At 34.6% G+C, this 19891-nt stretch overlaps 3 protein-coding genes across 3 annotated transcripts; 1 reads left to right on the forward strand and 2 right to left on the reverse strand.

The window, feature by feature from the left end:
* Positions 1 to 2711: 2711 nt before the first annotated feature.
* HELRODRAFT_141083 (hypothetical protein) lies at positions 2712 to 5855 on the forward strand (the record flags this gene model as incomplete). The annotated part of the gene is made up of 7 exons (XM_009012339.1): positions 2712 to 3071; positions 3411 to 3516; positions 3841 to 3948; positions 4462 to 4587; positions 4900 to 5052; positions 5311 to 5417; positions 5610 to 5855. Coding segments are annotated over 7 exons (1206 nt in total), but the record flags the coding sequence as incomplete, so codon positions are not given.
* Positions 5856 to 10392: 4537 nt separating this feature from the next.
* On the reverse strand, positions 10393 to 14706 carry HELRODRAFT_183308 (hypothetical protein; the record flags this gene model as incomplete). Its single annotated transcript, XM_009012340.1, has 5 exons — positions 10393 to 10449; positions 10691 to 10806; positions 11450 to 11524; positions 12713 to 12813; positions 14606 to 14706. The coding sequence occupies 5 exons, from the start codon at positions 14704 to 14706 to the stop codon at positions 10393 to 10395; spliced, it is 450 nt and encodes a 149-aa protein (XP_009010588.1).
* Positions 14707 to 16764: 2058 nt separating this feature from the next.
* On the reverse strand, positions 16765 to 19324 carry HELRODRAFT_183309 (hypothetical protein; the record flags this gene model as incomplete). The annotated part of the gene is made up of 4 exons (XM_009012341.1): positions 16765 to 16807; positions 17395 to 17600; positions 17918 to 18469; positions 18536 to 19324. 4 exons carry the CDS (start codon positions 19322 to 19324, stop codon positions 16765 to 16767), a joined length of 1590 nt encoding a protein of 529 aa, XP_009010589.1.
* Between the last annotated feature and the right edge of the window lie 567 nt (positions 19325 to 19891).

A 19891-nucleotide genomic window follows, 5' to 3' on the forward strand; every position in this document is an offset into this window, starting at 1 on the left:
ACTACTACTACTACTACTACTACTACTACTACTACTACTACTACTACTACTACTACTACTACTACTACTACTACTACTACTACTACTACTACTACTACTACTACTACTACTACTACTACTACTACTACTACTACTACTACTACTACTACTACTACTACTACTACTACTACTACTACTACTACTACTACTACTACTACTACTACTACTACTACTACTACTACTACTACTACTACTACTACTACTACTACTACTACTACTACTACTACTACTACTACTACTACTATTAATACCATTATATATATAAACAATTTTTTTTATTTTTAGGATTTCATGAATATGGAAGAATTTCAAACCCTTGAAAGCAAAGCTGAAAATTTCATAAAATTCCTCAGAGAAACGTTTAAAAGTATTTTTTTGATAAATTTAATTAATAATCATCAGTATTTAATTGTTTTTATTAGATAATTACCGTTTAATTAGTTTTTTACGGTTATATTAATTAAAGATAAAAAAAATGATTGTTTTATTTTTGTTAGTAGGTGTCGCTAAAACTAATTTAACATTTTTCATCAGCCCAGCTAAAATCCCAAAAATTTCATTTTTAAATACTTTTAAAAATAAACATAATAAAATTCTATTTAATTTCTTTTTTCTTCCTAAGTTTCCATTTTTCACTGAAATACCGAAATGATCAAAAAATAAATTTATTTAAAATAATTTGTTTAAGATATATTTAATTAAATTTTCAGTCGGAGACATCTCAGACGATGGTGAAGATTCCACCACTGACAAAAATTTAAATTTTTTTGATGAAACCGCTGATCGCCATCCCCTAAATAATAATCAAATTAGGACTGCTACGTCAAAATGTCCCTTCGGCAAACGTAGTAATAATCTAACCCCAGGAGGAGATGGTCAATTAGTGTTGTTAGTAGATCAGCTTGATCACCATTTGAAGTTGAACAAAGACAATCAAATCAACATGAAAGAACCCAGCCATTACCAACAACAACAACATCCTTTTAACAACTTCAACAATCCGAACACTAATCAGAAGAAAGATTGTCGTGCTAATTTAGTTCCTGTCCTGGCCATCACAAGGAAACAGGGCCCCATAAAAACACACACTGCTTGTAGTCGACCTGTCAGTCGGCCAGTTCCTCAGATTGCCACGACTTTTAGTTGCGACCCAACGACAACTACTAACAAAGGAAATGTTGGTTGCAAATGTTCAGATAATGTCCCCAAATTAGACGAAAAGAATTCAGCGATTAATGATGATAGTGAGGAAGAGACGCTAGATTTGAGGCACTTTCAGCAGTTTGTGCAGCAAAATTTGGATAAAAATCGAAATCCACTTTTGGACAGACGTTTAAAGATGCAACAACAACAGCTTATACAACATCATCTACAGCAACAACATCATCAGCAACGACTGCACCAAGAACTACAACAGCAGAATCTTTTGTTAGAGTCGTTTCAGCATAGTCTTTCATTGCAGAAAAAAGTACGACAACGAAAACTACAACATCTTCAACAACAGCAACATTCTCAACAGCAACAACAACAACAAATTTCACTACAGCAACGACAGCAACAACAGAATCGGAATATTCAACAACTCCAGCAGAATGTCATTCAACAGCCTACTGTTTTCCTACAGAACAATTTCAACTTCCCAACATCTTACCAGCAACAACATCAACAACAACAGCAACATCTCAACAGAACGAGTCAACAGTTTTTTTCTAACAACATCAACAACAACAACATCATCAACAACAACATCAACAACGGTATTATAATTGACGATGAAGACGACGACGACGACGATGGCGACAATGTTAACGCTGACGACAGCACAAATTTTATCTTTGATAACATTTATCGTAACATCAATAACAATGACGTCAACAACGTTGTCCATGATGATGATGATTACAACAACAACGATGATGATGTTGGGGATGGTGATGTTGATAGTAACCAGAACAACGACATCAATCAAATTCAGTACCGACAACAACTACAACCACAACAACAACAACAACTGCAGCAACACAACATATACCTTAATGACATCGACGGCCAGGATGATGTCAACGACAACGTTAACAGTGAAACTAAAATATTTAAAATAACCTCACCTCTCCCACGGAGAAGATTGTTCAACAAAATAAACAACCACAACAACAACAACATAAATGACGAAGACGACGACGACGACGACGAATATGATGATGTTGTTGTCGATGACATGAACAACGACAACAGTAATTCAAACGTTGACAACAATTCAAACAACAACGACAAGAAATGCAACAACAACAACAACAACTATAGAATAAGGTATTATCCTGCCAAGAGTTATAAGTTCTTCATGGAGCAACATGTTGAAAAAGTTTGTTGATGTTGTTGGTGTTGTTGTTGTTGTTGTTGTTACTGTTGATGTTAGAGTTGTTGTTGATGTTGTTGAGGCTCACACACTATTAAATTATAACATCACAAACACACACACACACACTTTCGCACGCACACACACACACACACTACCACACATAAACACACATTCCCGCACACAAACACAAAACACACACACATTACCACACACACACATACACACACACACACACACACACACACACACACACTACCATTCACACACATAAACACACATAAAAACACACACTACCATTCACACACACACTACCACACACACACACACTACCACACACACACACACTACCACGCACACACCTACGCAGGTCTTGAAATACTACGAAGAACGACAGAAACGCCTGCTACAGTTGGAGCGAGAGATGCAGGAGATCAACCTGTCGGAAGCCAATAGGGACCAGGTTCGACAGCTGCTTCGCCAGAAGGAGAGCCAGCATCTGAGGTTCAGAAGGACTAAGATGGACATCAGTGCCTTTCAGAAGCTGGCCATGCTGGGCGGGGGGGCTTTTGGCTGCGTCTACCTCGTCAGGAAGATGGATTCGGGCATCCTGTATGCCATGAAGTGCATGAGGAAGAAGGAGGTCTGGAGTAAGAAACAGATTGCTCATGTCAAGGTTCGCTTGTTCGTCGGTACGATCGTTCATGTGTTCGTACGTTCGTTCGTTTGTTCGTTCGTTCGTTTGTTCGTTCGTTTGAGGGAGAAAGAAGAAAGAGAGAGAGAGAGAAAGAGAGAGAGAGAGAGATTATGAAGAAGAGAATACGTTAAAATGAAAGAGTTAGAGAATGAAGGAGGAAATAAGTGAGAAAGTAGGAGTGAGTAAAATGAAGGAAAATAAAAATAATGAGAAGGAGGAAACTGAAAAGAGAGAGAGTTAATGAGGAGAGAGAGAGAGTTAGTTCCACAATAAATCATTGATTTCTGTTCCTAATTTGAACGGACCATCCCCGATTAGGCGGAAAGAGATGTGCTGGCCGAGGCGGACAACAGGTGGGTTGTCAATCTGTACTACTCATTTCAAGATGCCGATCATTTATACCTCGTTATGGATTATATCCCTGGTTGGTTGATTGTCTGGCTGTCTAGCTGGTTGATTGTCTGGCTGGCTGATTGTCTGGCTGGCTGATTGTCTGGCTGGCTGATTGTCTGGCTGGCTGATTGTCTGGCTGGCTGATTGTTTGGCTGGCTGATTGTCTGGTTATTCAATTGATGGTTTGGCCGGTTGATTGATTGGTGGCTATTGTATGGGTTGATTGTTCGGTCGTTTGGCTGGCTGGCTTGCCTGTTTGCTGATTGGCTGAGTCTTTAATTACTATTAATATCAGCTTTAATATCAGAAACCACCCCAAACTACGAATCAAATGACAAACATCGAACTAATTTAGGCGGCGATTTGATGGGTCTGCTGATCAAGAAGGGTATATTTGAGCACCAGCTGGCTCTCTTTTACATTGCTGAATTGGTTCTTGCTATTGCCAGTGTACATAAATTAGGTGGGGGAGGGTTCTTTTTTTCCTTCATTCAATCGTTCGTTCATTCATTCATTCATTCGTTCGTTTGTTTAGTCATTCGTTCATTTGGTCAGTTATTCATTAATTAATCCGTCCATTCATCAGTCAATTCACTATATGGTTTTTCCATTCATCAGTCAATTCACTATATGGTTTTTCCATTCATCAGTCAATTCACTATATGGTTTTTCCATTCATCAGTTAATTCACTATATTATTTATCCATTCATCAGTTAATTCACTATATTATTTATCCATTTGTCGAGCTAGCTATTTATCTATCCATTCATCTATGCATTCTTACGTTCTTACGTTCGGTAACGAATTCGTTTATTAATTTATTCAAACATTTATTTATTCCTTCAATGCATGTATCCAGAATTCATCAATCCACCCACTTATAATAAACGAATTAATTAATTAATTCATTCATTCATTCATTTATTCCATTCATCCATTTTATCTATCCATCCATCCATCCATTCATCCCTGAAGGATTCATCCACCGAGATATCAAACCGGACAACATCCTGATAGACAGGCACGGACATATCAAGTTGACCGACTTCGGCCTATGCACTGGTTTCCATTGGACGCACGATTCCAACTATTACAATGATGGTTGGTTGGTTGGTCGGTTGGATGGATGGTTGGTTGGTTGGTTGGTTGGTTGGTTGGTTGGTTGGTTGGTTGGTTGGTTGGTTGGTTGGTTGGTTGGACGGTTGGTTGATTGTTTATGTTCAATTGTTAAGATAGTTTTATTCGTCAGCGTTTTTTCAAAAATGAGCTTCATCAATAATTAAATACCATTGTTTGTAAATTGAATACCATTAAATACCATCCAATCAATTATTCATTCAATTAATCAATCAATCAACCAATCATTTATTCAATCAATCAACCAACCAATCAATCAATCACCAACCAAACCAGACGCCAAAGCCCCACGTGTTACGAGTCCAAAATCTAGACGCAAACAACAACAACAACATCTCAACAACAACAACAACAAATTGCAACGAAAAGTTGCGAAATCTCTCGTCGGAACGCCCAACTACATCGCGCCGGAAGTCCTTTTGCAAGAAGGTAGCTTCCTATTGGTCGATAGTTTTATCGTTTCATGGATTCTGATTGGGTGAAAATTAGATAGGCAGTCCGTGATTGGTTGACTATAAATAGTTATTGACTTTTTTATCGTTGTTGGCCTGAAGATGATATGAATGGTCGGTTGTGATTGGCTGGTTGAATCATCATCGTCATCATCGTCACCAGCACCATCGTCACCATCATCATCACAATCATCATCATCATCATCGTCACCTCCACCACCATCATCGTCATCAGGATACACATCGTGTTGTGATTGGTGGAGCGTTGGGGTGATTTTGTACGAAATGAGGTTCGGTCAACCGCCGTTCAGGGCTGAAGATGCTTCGGAAACCCAAATTAAAGTTTGTTGAATGAATGAATGAATGAATGATTCATTCATTCATTCGTTCATCGATCGATTCATTCATTCAGTCGATTAGTTCTTTTGTTTGACTCGTCATTTATTTACCTACTTAACTGAATGATTGATAGAGCAATTCGTTTAAAAACCAACTGACTCATTCATTCATTCATTCATCCATTCATCCGTCTAGGTGGTGAACTGGCGACACACCCTCCACTACCCACCTCTCCCTCACAACCCAGTCTCCAAAAGCACCATCGACCTCATCTCAAAACTCTGTCGCGAGGCGGAAACTCGTCTGGGATCGGGACCCGGCGGGGCGGACGATATTAAGGCACATCCCTTTTTCTCCGGAATCGACTTTTCAGCCATCCACTCCATAGACCCTCCCTACATACCGAGATTATCCGGCCCACTTGATATATCGAACTTCGATGTAGCGAAGCCTCTCGTCGATTTGGAGGCGTGCAGCGGAGCTATCGGGGGCTTTGGCGGGGAAATTAGGGGCGGTCCGCCGGGTGGGGCTGGGGGTCGGGCTAACAAAAATGGCGGTGGGGGTGCTATGGGCGCCGTTTGTGGCTGCATTGGCGGCTGTGATAGTAGCTGCTGCAATAATAATAGGTTCAACAATTTTTATAAAAATAACAATAACACTAATAATAATAATAATGTTAATAATAATAATAATGTATTCGTGAGGCTGTCCTCAAGCTCGCCTCAGCCTCAACATCAAAACAGTCGATTCAATAATAATAATAACAATAATAATAATAACATTAACAATAATAATAGTAATAATAACATTAATAATAATAGTAATAACATTAATAAGAATAATAATAATTTATATAATAATAATAATAATAATAGTAGGAGGACTGATGAGGATTTCAGCACGCACGATTTCATTGACTTTACGTTCAGACGGTTCTTCGATAATGAAGGGGTCTTGTAATAATAATAATAATTATTATAATTATAATAATTATAATTATAATAATGAAAATAATTGTAATAATAAATGTAATAATAATAATAATAGCAATAGTGATGATGGTAATATTTATATCTGGTCTCTTCTTTTTAAATAATTTTGAAGATTTCAAGAGATGAAAAATAATTTTTTCCTGCAGAAGTTTAAAGAGAGAGAGAGAGAGAGAGAGAGAGAGAGAGAGAGAGAGAGAGAGAGAGAATGAAAGATAGATGGAGAGGAAGAAAGTAAAAGAAAAAGAGAGAGAGGGAGAGAGAGAGAAATGAAAGACAGATGGGGGAGAGAGAGAGACAGAAACAAAATGAAGAAAGATGAAATAAAAAGAGTGAAGAGAGCGAGAAAGAGCGATTATTTCTGTTGCCTTATGTGTATCTTTTCGTTTGTATATATAATTTTTTTGTATATATGTACGTCTGGTTGTATGTGTATGTGCCTGTCTCTCTGTTTGTATGTCTGTCTGTATGTATGTATATCTGTCTGTTTGTTTGTTTTTATGTATGTATTGTATTTAGTGTTACTGTGTTTGTGGATATCAATATATCTTTTATTTGTGAATCAGCTATGTTTTTGTCTACACGTTTGTGTGTGTGTGTGTGTGTGTGTGTGTGTGTGTGTGTGTGTGTGTGTGTGTGTGTGTGTGTGTGTGTGTGTGTGTGTGTGTGACCAGTGTGACCAAGTGCCTTTTACAATATTTCTATGTTCATCTCTTGTTATTTTTTTAAATGTTTGTATGGTTATATTAGATTCATAACAATAATGCTAAATTTAATTGACAAGATGATGATGAATGATGATCCATTTGGTATATATATATGTATATATATATAAATATATATCCACATATACAGTATTGTATAAATTATATATATATACAGTATTGTATGAATTATATATATATTTTGGTTGCAGATAATTATTTTTATTATTTTTAAAATCGAAACGAAAAAATCTATTTAAAGTGAGTTAATTTTCTCAAATTCCGAAATACGCATGATGTGATTTGCTGTAATGTGTGTGTTTATAGTACGTGAAATTTGATGAAGATGACGACGGTTATGATGATGGTGAAAATGATGGTCAATCAATTAGTTTATAAAGCGTTATTCCCGCGATGTTCAACAGCGCTCCTCAATGAATTTTGCAAACAGATGGGTCTTGAGATCCGCTCTGAACTTCGTGAGTGATGGAGAAGTAGTCAGAGAAGGAGGTAGAGAGTTCCAGAGAAAAGGGCCAGAAAAAGCAAAAGCAGATTTGGCAAAAGAGTGTTTAACACGAGTTAAGAGAAACCGGGGCGTTTAAGCTCGATATATCTGATAAGTACTTAAGAAATAATTTAGAGACTTATACCTAAATGTGCAAATTTTTAAAATTATTCTATATTTTATAGATAGCCAGTGCAAGAGAACAAGATATGGAGATATATGAGAAAAGAAAGGGGCACGAGCAGCTAGTCGAGCAGCAGAGTTAAAAGCTTTACTTGAAGGATAGACTGTAGAATCAGGAAGACCATAGTAGAGCGAGTTACAATAATCAATCCTATATAAGACTAAAGAAGTAACAAGGAGGAGAAGAGTAGGATCATCAAGAAAAGGCTCAAGAACTTCTAGCAACACTATTAATCTGAAAAGAAAAAGACATACTAGAATCAAAGATAAAGCCTAGACTACGAAACTTATGAGAAACATCAAAAGTTTTATTCAAATTAATTCAAATTTAGAAGGATTAAGTTTAAGACACATAGAGTCTGACCAAGCGATAATTGAAGAAAGACATAGAGATAGATTATGAAGAATACAATTTATGGAGAAATTAGATTAGATTAAATTAGATTAGATGGAGAAACCATGTAAATATAAGAATCAGCGTATGGTTGACTAGTGAAAGAAAAATTATTAATAATAATACGAGGTAGTTCAGAAGTATAGAGTATAAATAGAAGAGGGCCAAGGAGAGAACCCTGAGGTACCCCAAAAGTAGAAGAGTTAGAAGTAGAATTATTGAGAACAACAGAAGAAAAACGATTACAGAGATAGGAAAAAAACTAAGATAGACAAAAATCAGTGATATTAAAAGAATCATCAAGTAGCCTCAAGAGAATAGTATGATCAACAGTATCAAAAGCTTTTTGTTTGTGTTATCGCATGCACTCCTTAGAAGTTCTAGAAGGATGATAATCCACGTAAAAATAACATTTAGTAAGAACAGTTCACAACATATCATAATGGCTAAATCAACATACCAAACAGAAATTATTTATACATGCATATATAAAAAGTAAATCAAGAAATCAAAAATTATATAACCAAATTAAAAAAAAAAAAAAAACCTAGAAACTAGTCAAATAAATAGACATTATTAAAAAAATTGTCTAAAAAAGTAAAATTTAAGGCGACGACGAAAAATAAATTTAGTACGTTTTGTTGGTGTGGTGGTGTGAAGCAAATACAAATACATAACAAAAAATAGTAAGAAGTCTTAAGAATAGTAGTCGGTTACCTACCTACAATTTAATTACTTTCAGGGCCCTAGCTTACATATAATGATTAACTCATCTCACCTACCTACAAATTTGTATTTCTAAGTTTTAGAAATTTTAAATAGTTCAGGTATTGTATTTTACACATTTAACGTTATTAATTATATTGGTATAATTAAATTTAAAAAAAATTTTTTTTTTTAGAAACTTCTTAGATAATGTTAAGCCCTAGCCTACCTACGATTGTTCAACTCATCTCAATCCCTAACTTACCTACGTTAATTCGTAAAGTTATTTGAACAACTATCATCATTATATTCAATGAATATTTAACATTCTGCTGGTGCTCATAAAAACTGGTTGCTGAAATCATACGTTGGCTTACTGTAGCGGCTTACAGGGTCTCAAATAACTTATGTTGGCTTAATCGGATATTTTTTCATATATACAAAACTATGAGATCAATCAATCAACCAACCAATCAATCAACCAATTATTCATTCAATCAACTAATCAACCAACCAATCGACCAATCAATAAACCATATTTGAAAAATATTTGCAAGGCTTGTTAAAACTCGAACCAACACTTAACTGTACAGATCTACAAACAATTTCGAGATTTTAGTAAAGAAAGAAAAACACAATAGTTGCTTTTATTAAATCAAGAAATATCCAAAAATTATATAACCAAATTAAAAAAACTAGAAACCAGTCAACATTTAATAAAAAAAATAAAAAAATAGACATTAAAAAGATTGTTCAAAAATGTAAAATTTAAGGCGACGACGAGAATAAAATGTGGTTTGTTTTGTTGGTGTGGGGCTGTGAAGCGAAAACAAACAAACACAGCACAAAAAACTAGTAAAAAGTCGCAAGAATAGTAGTCAGTCACCTACCTACAATTAAATTACTCTCAGGGCCCTAGCTTACTTATAATCGTTAACTCAACTCTCCTCTCTACAAATAAGTATTTCAACGATTTTGGATTTTACTTGTTTTAGGTATTTTATTTTACATATTTCAGCGTTTTTATTTTACTTGAAACATTTTAACTAATTTTAAGCCCTAGCCTACCTACGATTGTTCAACTCATCTCAATCCCTAACTTACCTACGAATTAAATTAAAGTCAGGTAAAGAAAATAGAAAGTTGAAGAGGAACATAACAACGACGACACCGAATGAATGGATGTTGTGTATGTGTGTCTTGTATTGGTGTGTGTGTGTAAATGTGCGCGCGTGTACTCTCCAGAAACTTCTTCACTCACTACGGACGAACCTCCATTGCATCGACCATCATCTGACACGCATCGTGAATTTGACCGGGTACTGAAAAACACTAAATCTGAAAAAAAAATTAAAAGCTGTTGGAAAAAGTAATAGGCAACTTATCTTATTGAGATAACCTTTAATCCTTCGTTCAAATTCGAGTACTTTCATAGGTACGATGGGACAAAAACAAATTTCCCTTTAATATTATCTTCAAATTGTCGTCGGAATGATCATCATGAGACCACCATCTGAAACGTGCTGACGTCCACCACAGCCCACCTCTCATCATTCTGTAGACAAATTTTTTTTAATTAGCATGTTGGTAAATCAAAGAACAAAAGAACGAACAAATAAATGATTAACTGAATTAGTTAAAAGAATGAATGAATTAATTAATTAATCAATCAATGATTCAATGAATGAATAGAATGAATTAACGAATCATTTAATGGAAGAATAATTTGAAAGATTGAGTAATAAAATGAACGAATGAATTAATGAGAAAAATGAGAAAACGAAACTTATCCTTACTTCAAAAATCGTCGTTACTGTACTCCGTTGCACCGACCACACAATCATCTGGTCGGCACACAAGATGTCATCCGAACTTCTGAGTGTCAGTCGAACAGCCAACGAGCTGATTCTTCCTACACCACCATCATCATACGTAAATCATCATGAGACCACCATCTGAAACGTGCTGACGCCCACCACTGCCCACCTCTCATCATTCTGTAGACAAAATTTTTGATTAGCGTTGTAGTAAATGAACTTTCGAACGAAGGAACAAACGAATAAATGATTGGTTGAATGATAAAGTGAATGAATGAATTAATTAATCAATAAATAAATTAACGAATGAATATAATGAATTAATTAATCAATTAAATAATTTGAAAGATTGAGTGAAAATATGAATGAATGAGAAAAATAAAAAACGAAACTAAACCTTACTTCAAAAATCGTAGTTGCTGTACTCCATTGCACCGACCACAATTATCTGGTCGGCACACAAGATGTTATCCGAACTTCTGAGTGTCAGTCAAACAGCCAACGAGCTGATTCTTTCTACACCACCATCATCATACGTAAATCATCATGAGACCACCATCTGAAACGTGTTGACTCCCACCACTGCCCACCTCTCATCATTCTGTAGACAATTTTTTTTATTAACGTAGTAGTAAATGAATGTTAGAATTTTAGAAGCAAAAGATTAAAAAATGGAAATAATGGCAAATAAATAATATCTGAAAATAATAAAAAGATTAAAATATAAAAAAAACTTACCGCTGTCCATTCGACAATGGCAGAATGTTGAATGCCTTCCGGTTCCTATGTTGTCCTCCAAAACTGGTGCCAGTCCTTCCCGAGATTGTTGTTGAAACACAGCCCGTGGAATGGAGAAAGAGAAGATTCTCATCAGAAAGCTTAGCGGTGCCTGCATCTCAAATTGCTTAATAAAAATAATCCTATCTACCTATTCAATTACCTTAACTAATCTATATTAAATTGTTAATGGTACGATAGTCAAAAGTCCCCCTTCATTCTCCCTCCTTGCACAGAGGTTCACCGACAGCCAGGGCACCGGATAGTAAACCATTGCCGTGCGGATAGTAGACTACTGCCTTGCGGATAGTAAACCATTTGCCGTCCGGAAGCCGTGCGGGTAGTAGACTATGGCCATGCCGCATAGTAAATCATTACCGTGCAGATAGTAAACCATTGCCGTCCGGATAGTAAACCATTGCCGGTTCACCACTGGCCACTAAGGCTTACCTCTGACAAGAGACTTCGAAATTCAGAGTCTATCGGCTATCGTACCCTCAACTTACCTATTCATTACAATTAAGCCCTAGCTTACCTAAAATTACAAAACTCAAGAGCCCAATTCATTGGCCTTTCGGCACCCACCCCACCACCTACGTAATGCCTTGGGCTCCAACTTAGTAATAATAATATAAAACTTAAACCCTATATCTATTAATGAGTATGTGTTACAACGTAGCCTTAACTTACCTATTCATTACATTATGGCCCTAGCTTACCTAAAATTACAAAACTCAAGAGCCCAATTCATTGGCCTTTCGGCACCCACCCCACCACCTACGTAATGCCTTGGGCTCCAACCTAATAATAATAATGTAAAACTTACAATTAACCTACCTATCGGTACACTTACAGAGTTTTAATTTACATTACAAGATTGTTCCTAGAATTACATTATTGCCCTTAACTACCTATGAAATTAAATTACTCTCAACCTCAGTAATAATAAATTAGAATGTGTAATGAAAATAAAATAACGCTCAAATACTAACATATGTGTTTATGTATGTACTTGTGTGTGTGTGTAATACGCTGATGCGTGTAATGTGGGTGCAAGAAAAAAAAAATAGAAGCGATAAACTTACGCGCCTACCTATTCAACTACATTAATGTTGGATGCTTCCTATCTATCCTACCTATAATAAAAATTATGCTTATCTAACCTACCTACATAGCTATTAAATGTAATTGTGTGTGTATGTGTGTGCGTGTATGCATTCTTACTTAATGTTAAATTACTGAGAAAAAAGAATAAAACGTATCCCAGCCAGGCCACTGAACGTGGCCTGACATCCTCCATGATGAACTCCTTTGGAAGCTTCAACCTAATTGAAATGAATAGAATGAAAAAATCTTATTTATTTAATTTAAATGAAAATAGAGAAACGAACCGTGGTTAAACCCGCCAGCCGGAAAACCAGCCAACTGGCAAAAAAGGAACCGCAAAGAAACCGTAAAACGTACCCCAGCCAGGCGTGCATTCTTTGCCACTAAATGAACGAACGTAGCGTGAAATCAAACATTCCGATCTTCCACTGTTCTGATGAACTCCTCTGGAAGCTTCAACCTGAATGAATGAACCTGAATGAACCTGAATTAACTTAAATGAATGGAAAAATCTTATTAATTTAATTAATTTAAATGAAAATAGAGAAACGCAAAGAAGCCGACCGGTCGGCAAAGAAAAGAACCTCAAAGAAAGGTATCTATATAGGATTTATGCTCTGTATAACTCTATATAACTCTATATAACTCTATATAACTCTATATAACTCTATATAACTCTATATAACTCTATATAACTCTATATAACTCTATATAACTCTATATAACTCTATATAACTCTATATAACTCTATATAACTCTATATAACTCTATATAACTCTATATAACTCTATATAACTCTATATAACTCTATATAACTCTATATAACTCTATATAACTCTATATAACTCTATATAACTCTATATAACTCTATATAACTCTATATAACTCTATATAACTCTATATAACTCTATATAACTCTATATAACCATGCATACTACCACATTCAATCAATAAAAATCCCACTAAAACCAGGAACCACCGCGTACCTGTAGAGTGTATCGTGTGAAACAAAACAAAAAAAAACACAAAACAAAAAACACACCACCAAGTAGAGTAAAAGAATAGAAGTTCCTAACCTACCTATGTAACTAAATTACCTTATGCCCTAGCCTACCTATATAATAAATTAATTTTTAATCTCACCTACCTACGTTTCATTAACTTAACTCAAGACTCATGAAGAAAGAGAAAAAGGAGTAAAACAGAACATAAAATACTACCACACAAACAAACACTATGTATGTATGTATGCATGAGCAACCGCTAAAGAACCCACCTAAAATTTAAAAAAATACAAAATACTAACACACAAACCACTCTATATAACTCTATATAATAAAATAAATAAATAAAAAAATAAAATAAATGAGATCAGGCAGACCGCTTCAAGCCTAAAGCGAGGCAGAATGCCTGATCTGATTTTCATGCTTTCTCAGCTCCTATTTATACTCGTTTCAACCATACATTCTCATCATTTCAATCATTCACATCAGTAAAAAACTTATTTAATGTATGTACTACACTATTATACAGTCTTAACAACAATGCTAACCGTACTAAATTGACGTCATCCAACGAACGCCATCGAAACTTTCTGATTGGCTGGTTTAATCAGCCATACTATTTTTTATATAAGCATTTAATATTAATAATTTTTATACATGGATTTTAGTTATATAAATTCATAATAAAAGCAACAGTAATCAGTGCTACATATGTTCGCACGCAGTTCAAAGTTTCTGGGGAGAATTCAAAATAATTTAAGACCACACCTTGCTTAACATCCAATTCGCCAAGCCGAGCCAAGCCAAGCTGAGCCAAATGCGTAGGTTTATAAGCACTTTTATATTAAAATTTTGTTCGCTTTATATACGAATATCCCCAATATTGATATCAAAGAACTAACACGAGCGAGTTTAAAGAATATTTTATTCAAAATTTAATTAAAATAGAACAATACACTAGTTTTCTTTGCCAAATAATTCCTTCCAATCATTTAAACACGCACACCCTTCAAATGAACTATCTCGCAATCTATTTCTTTTTATGCTTATCAGTTTTCCAGATTTTGAAAAACTTGTTCTTTTGGTGTGGAAGTTGAAGGGATACATTTTACTAAGTATAGAATACCGCTAGCATGACGTCATTTCCTCCAACGATTCCGTAACAAATTCTCCATCCTATTTAAAAATTTTCTTTGATGCTTTTTTAGCACTCAGGTCACAATCATCATCATCGATGTCGCGATGAAATCTAATTGAAAATATTTTAAAAATTGTTGATAAAAGTATCTAGAATATAATAATTAGTATACTAGTATATAGTAAAACGTTTAATATTTTCTGAGAGAATTCAAAATAATTTGAGACTACACCATAACACAATTGTACAATTTGAGTGTTTGAATATAACTTTATAAATGTATTATAACTACACATATCTATCTATCTATTTTTTTATTTAGTTTTGCCTGCGTATGATATTTGGTCAAGTTTATTTGATAGGAATTGAACATAACCTTTATACCGGCTAATTCACTTACAGGCAGTTAAATTACTACGGTTAACATGACTTCATTTGCCCATCCTATTTTAACAGTTTTATTTGAAGTTTTCTAATTAGTCAGTCACAATCATCATCGTCGAGGTCGCAATGGAATCAAAATGAGAATTTTTAAAAGTTTTAAAAAAAGTATCTTTATTCATTTTATGATACTACTTTGTTTAATAAGATACTGTTTGATACTGTACTATCAATTAACCAATCAACAAATAAATCAATCAATTAATAAGATACTGTTTGATACTGTACTATCAATTAACCAATCAACAAATAAATCAATCAATCAACCGCTGAATCAAATCAACTGACCGAACAATCAATTATTTAACTAACCAATCAAACAAACATCTAATTAACCAATGAACCGTGAACTATATAATTTGAAATTATTTTTGTCAATTTTAATGAAAATATTGCAATTTTGTAAGTAAGATAACCTATGGCTTATTGACAAAAATAATTTCAAATTACATAATTCGAGTTAATTACAATATTTTAAACACATGGAGTCAAATTTGTATTTAGTATTAGTTGTTTGTTGAAACCCATGCAATTTCGCAAGCTCTTTCATCTCACAAGTTTCGTAGTCTAAGCTTTATCTTTCATTCCAGTATGTCTCTTTCTTCTCAGATTAATGGTGTTGCTAGATGTTCTTACTTTCATCTACGTAGAATAAAAAATTTGTGCCTTTTCTTGACGATCCTACTCTTCTCCTTTTTGTTACTTCGTTAGTCTTATCTAGGATTGGTTATTTGTAACTCGCTCTACTATGGTCTTCCTGATTCTACACTCTATCCTTTAAGTAAAGCTTTTAACCGCTCGTCTAGTTGCTCGTGCCCCTCTCTTTTCTCATATATCTCCATATCTTGTTCTCTTGCACTGGCTTGGTAAGTGATGGAGAAGTAGTCGGAGGAGGTAGAGAGTTCAAGAGAAAGGGGCCAGAAAAAGCAAATGTAGATTTAGGAAAAGAGTGTCAGACGAGATTATCAAGTGGCGGCTGACAGTGTATCCGAAACATGTCAGCACGCGTTTGTCGATTGATCATTCTTTGTTTGTTCAGCCCGTGGCATGAAATTTGGCATGGTATGGGGAATTCGGTGGGCTAGAAACAGTCGATAATTTGAATATTTTTTGTTCAGAGGCCCATATTTGTATCAATATAGTTATACAGTGATGAAATTATTATTTAACGCCGGGAGTTTATGGGTGAAAAATATTTTATTACCAATATTTCAAACTAAAGATGAAACCGATTAACCCAAATGCGATAAAAAAGCACGTTGGCAAATTTTTTCATTTAAAATCATACGAACAAATTGTGTGTGTGTGCGTGTGTATGTGTGTATATGCGTGTGTGTGTGCGTGTGTTATTAAGTTGGCAGGAAAAGAGTGTGCATTGTAGCATGTTTAAGAATTATTATAAGTGATGGGTCCATTTTATTGAGTTTACAGAAAATGAATTAAAAACATGAAAGTCTCAGTCACACAACTAAATAACTTGACAACTTTCCCAACATTCAAAATAGAGTTTTGTGATACATTGCAATACATGTATATAATCTGTCTGGGCGGTATAAAGGTAAAGTGCTTGGCTCAGTTATCGCAGTTTACCAGATTCGATTGCAAGGATCTCCGCCCAACACACATTGCCTTGTTTCGCGTGTATTAAAACGCAACGTGTGTTTGCTGATCTAGAAAATATTGAAGAGGGGAATTGTATGTGTAAGAATTGTATCTATATATCACAAACAGTATCAAAAAACCCATCACCAGATATATATATATACATACATATATATATATATCAAACCAAAGATATATATCTTTAAAGAGAGAGAGAGAGAGAGAGAGAGGGGCGGGAAAAGGAGAGAGAGAAAGAGAATATTATATATATATATATATATATAAATAATTAGATAGAATATATAGAAAGAAAGACACATATATAAAAAAAACTCACACACATATATATATATTTTTTCTTTTTTTTTAACAATTAAAATATATATATATATAACATAAAATTTAAATAATGGGCGTAGATTAAAATACATGTGCTCATATATCTAAGATGTGATAATAATTTAAATGTCTACAAATGCTTGCGTATACATGAACAAATAGAGAAAGAGGGATACGTATATATCATTATGAACCCCGCCGAAGGCTATTAAGTTTTACCGAAACTTTCTGAAAGAGCCATCAACTCTCTTCCCTTAAAAGGCCGCCACTCACACCTCAGATGACTTTTGGCAAATTTCTCTATGTTATTCAAGACAGTTTTTTTGTATGTTTGGTGATCTTCAGTGAGGTTGAAACCTTTTCCGGGCTCTAGGTACATTGCGGTCTGAATGTACTGACCTGTCGTCTCGTCTTTTGTTAGTACACTGTCAGGGTCAAATGGTTGACCAGGGAATTTGATTATGACGTTGCTCATATTGATCTGAAATTTGGTTGAGTGAATTTCATTCAGAGTTGTTAAGTAGTTTCGTGGGATGTAAAATTCTGTTTGTATGACAGAATGTGGTGTTTTTTTTGTATCTGAATGTGATTCTCATCAATTGAGAATTCATTCAAAATAATCAGTATGAACAAAACAAAAATTATTCAAACGATTTGAATAAATATTTGAATAATTGAGTAATTAAATATTTGAATAATTGAGTAATAAATATTTGAATTATTAAGTAATTAAAAACTTGAATAATTGAGTAAGTAATTATTTGAATAATAATTTATTTGACAATTAATTGAACAAACTTCAAATTTTCTCCAGTGCCTCATAGCAATGAGTTTTAGGACGCACTGATCTTCAATATCACCATGGTAGACGAGAGTATCGATGAGAGGAGAGTTCTCCACAAGTGACAATAAATTGCACAAATCTGCAGAACCACACGTGTAATCGACGAAGGACTTCAACCTGTTGAAATCGGCTGCCAACGTGCTTATGAGGCTGACGTCATAAACGCAGTACTGAGAGATGATTACAGATTCAACGTCGAAACATTTGACCACTTCCAAGAACCTGAATAGAGAAGGATAAGGAATTTTGTTCCCAATTGAGAGACGCATTGCAAGGTTCTGGTGGGTTTTGTGTAGAGTTCTCCATTTCTCTTGAGGTATGTCGAAGAACTTTCTATTTTGGTATTCAAATATCAGCAAAATGTTCAACCTAGTGAGATGTGGGTAGACTTTTGTGTTGAATTTTGGCTTAATGAGTGAGAGTTCATTTAAAAGCTCTGCTGATATGCAGAAACAATGGAGAGATAGTGAAGTTAAGTTTCGTAACTTTTGCACACTGAGAAAAACCTAATTCAATATGAGTTTTAAATGGAAAAGTAATAAAATCAACAAAGTTATAAAAAAAATATTTACATATTCAGGTTGAGGAATGGAGGCACTTAGTCTTATCCATGTGTCGTCAACAATTTTCGGATGAAAGATTGACAATTTCTGTAAATCTGGAAGGCTGTTTAGAATGCTCGGAGCCCCATCTTCATGTCTGACTGGCCACGAAATGATACTGAGCGATCGAAGAGTTTTGCTGTTGTTTGAGATGAGTTTATAAATTAAATCCATTTCTGTAACAGATGAAAAATTTATTGAAGAGTCATGCATTGAAAGCCATTCTCCTAGCCCTATCTCCAAATTTTCTAACGAGCAGCAATGTTTTACGGCTACCTGCAAAGTTTGAAAAAGCTCTTTTTCATAGTCACCAATTTTCCAAAGAGGGCCACAGTCCAAATAACCACCCAACAAAAATGAGCAACTTTTTACGTGGCGGTTGTACTTGGTAAGTACTCTTTGGAAGTGGCTGCACAGATGAGACTTGTACAACTTTTGTGGTTTTGATTCAGAAGAAAGAGACGGAGTCGCGCCTTTAAAGATGGAAAAATAAAAATCATCTTGCGACGAATCTGACATTCGTATCAGTTTACCTTTACAAGACTTACACCTATAAAGAGAGTCTTGGTGACATGATGAGAACTCAACATAAAAACTTTCCCAGAGCTGGGGGCTCAAAAACAAATCGCGAAGTCGCCTGTTCGTTAGTGACAAACGAAATTTATCTCTCATTCGCGGCAAAAATGAATAAATTTTAATCAACAAATGGTCAGGTAGAGGCAAATCTTCCAACTCTTCCAACTGAAGACCCATTTCCATCGCTTGACAGTTTTATCTGTTTAAAAAATATTATTCCAAATGCTATTATATATATTTACGTGTAAGTATTTGTATCTTCGATTTCATTCGAAGAGCGTTTCGCCAGTTCATCTTGTTTTTAAAATCTAGCCTAACTAATTTTTAACAAAATTCACTTTTAACGTTATTATTTTTTTTACTTTTCATTATTTATGGCACGCCACTCATAAATTCATAAAATTGTCAAAGGGCCTGTGTATCAATAATGGATCTTAAAGACGAACAACCTTAAAGACGAACAATCTTAAAGACGAAAAATCTTAAAGACGAACATTCTTAAAGACGAACAATCTTAAAGACGAACATTCTTAAAGACGAACAATCTTAAAGACGAACAATCTTAAAGACGAACATTCTTAAAGACAAACAACCTTAAAGACGAACAATCTTAAAGACGAACAATCTTAAAGACGAACAATCTTAAAGACGAACAATCTTAAAGACGAACAATCTTAAAGACGAACATTCTTAAAGACGAACAATCTTAAAGACGAACATTCTTAAAGACGAACAATCTTAAAGACGAAC

The sequence above is a fragment of the Helobdella robusta genome (assembly GCF_000326865.2).
Source record: "Helobdella robusta unplaced genomic scaffold HELROscaffold_104, whole genome shotgun sequence".
NCBI lineage: Eukaryota > Metazoa > Annelida > Clitellata > Rhynchobdellida > Glossiphoniidae > Helobdella > Helobdella robusta.